This window comes from Dermacentor variabilis, chromosome 3 (assembly GCF_050947875.1).
Source record: "Dermacentor variabilis isolate Ectoservices chromosome 3, ASM5094787v1, whole genome shotgun sequence".
In the NCBI taxonomy this organism is placed as follows: domain Eukaryota; kingdom Metazoa; phylum Arthropoda; class Arachnida; order Ixodida; family Ixodidae; genus Dermacentor; species Dermacentor variabilis.
Genome location: NC_134570.1, coordinates 92226892 through 92229621, shown reverse-complemented (window position 1 = coordinate 92229621; position 2730 = coordinate 92226892). Strand labels below are relative to the sequence as shown.

At 47.3% G+C, this 2730-nt stretch overlaps 1 protein-coding gene across 1 annotated transcript in view; it reads left to right on the top strand.

The window, feature by feature from the left end:
- The window catches only part of LOC142576047 (uncharacterized), an 11984-nt gene extending 11847 nt beyond the window's left edge, over nucleotides 1–137 (top strand). Inside the window, exon 6 of the mRNA XM_075685958.1 lies at nucleotides 1–137. This exon is cut by the window's left edge and continues 149 nt beyond it. Coding sequence (XP_075542073.1) covers nucleotides 1–51 — 51 coding nt within the window. The 3' untranslated portion in view covers nucleotides 52–137.
- Nucleotides 138–2730: the final 2593 nt, after the last annotated feature.

The following is a 2730-nucleotide window of genomic DNA, read 5'->3' as shown; positions in this document are numbered from 1 at the left end:
AAGTGCGCAGACACCAGCGGTGCCGTTGCTTCCAGTCTCGTCTTAGTCTAGAAATTTGGGCTTGTTGGTGTAACGTTCTGCCAGTAACCGAGGAGGTCCCGTGAACAGATGCAAGTAAATACATTCTGCAAGCTTCTCGTTGTGGCAGTGACTCTTTTTTTTTTTTATTTTCCTATACAGCGAACCTTCTCTTTTGTGGAGTTCATTCTTGGCGGAAATGACTCGCAAGGCTACAGGAGCGGCGTTGAGTTCAGCACGCTGCCCTGGCATAACTACAAGCGCCACCAAGATCAAGCTTAGGATATAGTTGGGAGAACCGCTAATGCAAATTCTGTGGGCGAAGCACGCGTGTGGATGAAATACAGCTTTCGCGTAACAATTTCTTATGCGAGTGTTCAAAAGTGTCACGCGTTGCCGCCATGAAGCTGTGTTTTCCAGTGTCACGATAGAACTCTTCGTTACATCAAGCTTACATTTGAGAGTAATGGGGCTTCATATTAAGTAAGATGTGTCGCGAAATTTCACATTTCTCGCTTTATTGGAAACGTTACAAAGAATTAGTGAACCCTTGTGCATTTCGTATTTCTGCGAGTTACGCAAGGTTTGTCCTTACCTACGAGTTACGCAAGGTGGTTTCGGTGAACTAAACTAGGCATATTTTTCTATGGCGAAAGTAAGGACCAGGTTATGGGCGAAGTGTAGGCAAAGTTCAATGTGGGTGGGTTAACTGCGGCCTTTGCAATAAATTAATTATGCAAGCGCTCCGCAGCGTTATGGGTGTGTTTCACGAGGGACCGAGAATTTAGCCCGTTGCCTTCACAGAACTACAAACACTACCAAGATAAAATTCAACGAAAATGGGGAGGGGGAAAAGAATGCTATGGAAAATATCTGTGCCAAGGTAAACGCATATGGATTGACTACACCATTCTACGAAAAATTTCCTAACCAAGACTTAGACAGCGTTGATCGTGATCAGCTATGCTTGTCAACGTTCCGAGGTAAGTCGATGTTCCACCAAGTTTGTATTTGGTAGAAATGGGGGGTGACGTAAAGTGCAATGTGTGGAGAAACTTTAACGTTTCTCGCCTAATACGAAGCGCTGCAAATAATTACTGAGCCCTCGTTTCTTCTTTCTTTTTCATTGCGATATCAATTACATGGACACTCTGCGCAAATTATCGCCGTGATGTTCCGAACATATGTAAGTACGGTCGAACACCTCCACAGCGAAAAGACCTGTACAGCGTAGACCTTGCAGACGTTACAGTGATGAAGGACAGGTCGCGAGTTACGTACGGTGCAAGTAGCGAGGACTGGGCGAGTTGGAACATGTCCATGATCTGTTAGCGTAACGACAGACAAAGAAGATACGATCACAGGCGCCGCCTTTCAGTTGAAGCTTTAATGCAAGCACTTGGCCGATATATACAACACGGATTGCACCAAAGCGGGAAAACTAAAGCTAATATGGTAAACGTCACAGGACACGCCCTACTCTGTTCTATCCAGCCACGGTGGCGATTGTCGTTGCGTACCGCTTTTCGATAGTACCGCTATATCGTTGTGAGGCGCCGAGGGCAGCGGACGCGCGAGATACAGCTATAGCTGAGGCTTTTCACATCTGCAAGCACGTGCACGAATGCTTAAGCATTTAATTGTTTATATCAGGCTTAATCACACGTGATGTCTGTGGCGCTGTTCTACAAGGTGTTGGTTTCAGTTTCGATGTTCCCGCTTTGGTGCAACCCGCGTGGTATTTGTTGGCCACGTGTTTGCATTAAAGCTTCAGTTGATAGACAGCGCCTGTGATCTTCCCTTCTTTTTCGTCTTTATTTGTTGTTGCGCTGACAGATCATGTACGGGTGATGTGTAGGCGAAGTTCAAGAGAGAGATAGAGAGAGATGAAGACGAAAGACAGGGACGTTAACCAGATATCAGTCTCCGGTTTGCTACCCTACACTGGGGATGGGAGATATGGGGTTAGAAAGAGGACAGTGAGGAAGGTGTTAAAAAAACAAAGAAAAGCACGCACACGCGGAGACACACACACAAGGCGTTCCAGTTAGAGACGTTCACAAAGGCCGGCAGATCGCAAAAAGTGCAATAGCGCTTGCACGGCCTTCTTTTGTGACGTTAGGCCCTCTCGATGGGCTGGTCGCCCAGCTGGTCAAGTTCGTGGCGAAGGCATTCCCTCTGTGGACTGCACTATACGGGCAGTCACACAAAATATGGCCAATTGATTCTTCGTGGCCGCAGTGGTCACAGGTTGCGGTGTCGGTCATCCTTATGCGGAACGCATACGCTTTGGTAAAGGCAACGCCCAACCACAGTCGATACAAAAGCGTAGCGTCTCCACGGCGAAGTTTTGATGGGTCTCGAAGACTGAATGTGGGATCAGGAGAGTGCAGTCGAGAATTTCTTAAATGCGGATCATTCCATTGCGACGTGCTGCAATGCCAAGCAAGCAAGCGGAGCTTCCGTGCTGCGTCAGTTCTAGAAAGTGGAATTGGTACGTGGTGGTCCTGAGTTTGGGCCGAACGGGCAGCTTGATCGGTCCGTTCATTGCTGATAATGCGGCCGTGACTTGGAAGTTCAAAGTGTGTGGATTAATTACTGCCTCAGCCATAAAGTATACATGCACTTGATCCACAGCGTAATGCGTGCGATTTACGAACCACGTAGAATTTATTTCGCTGCCCTGGGATAACTGTGAACGAAACCGAAAGA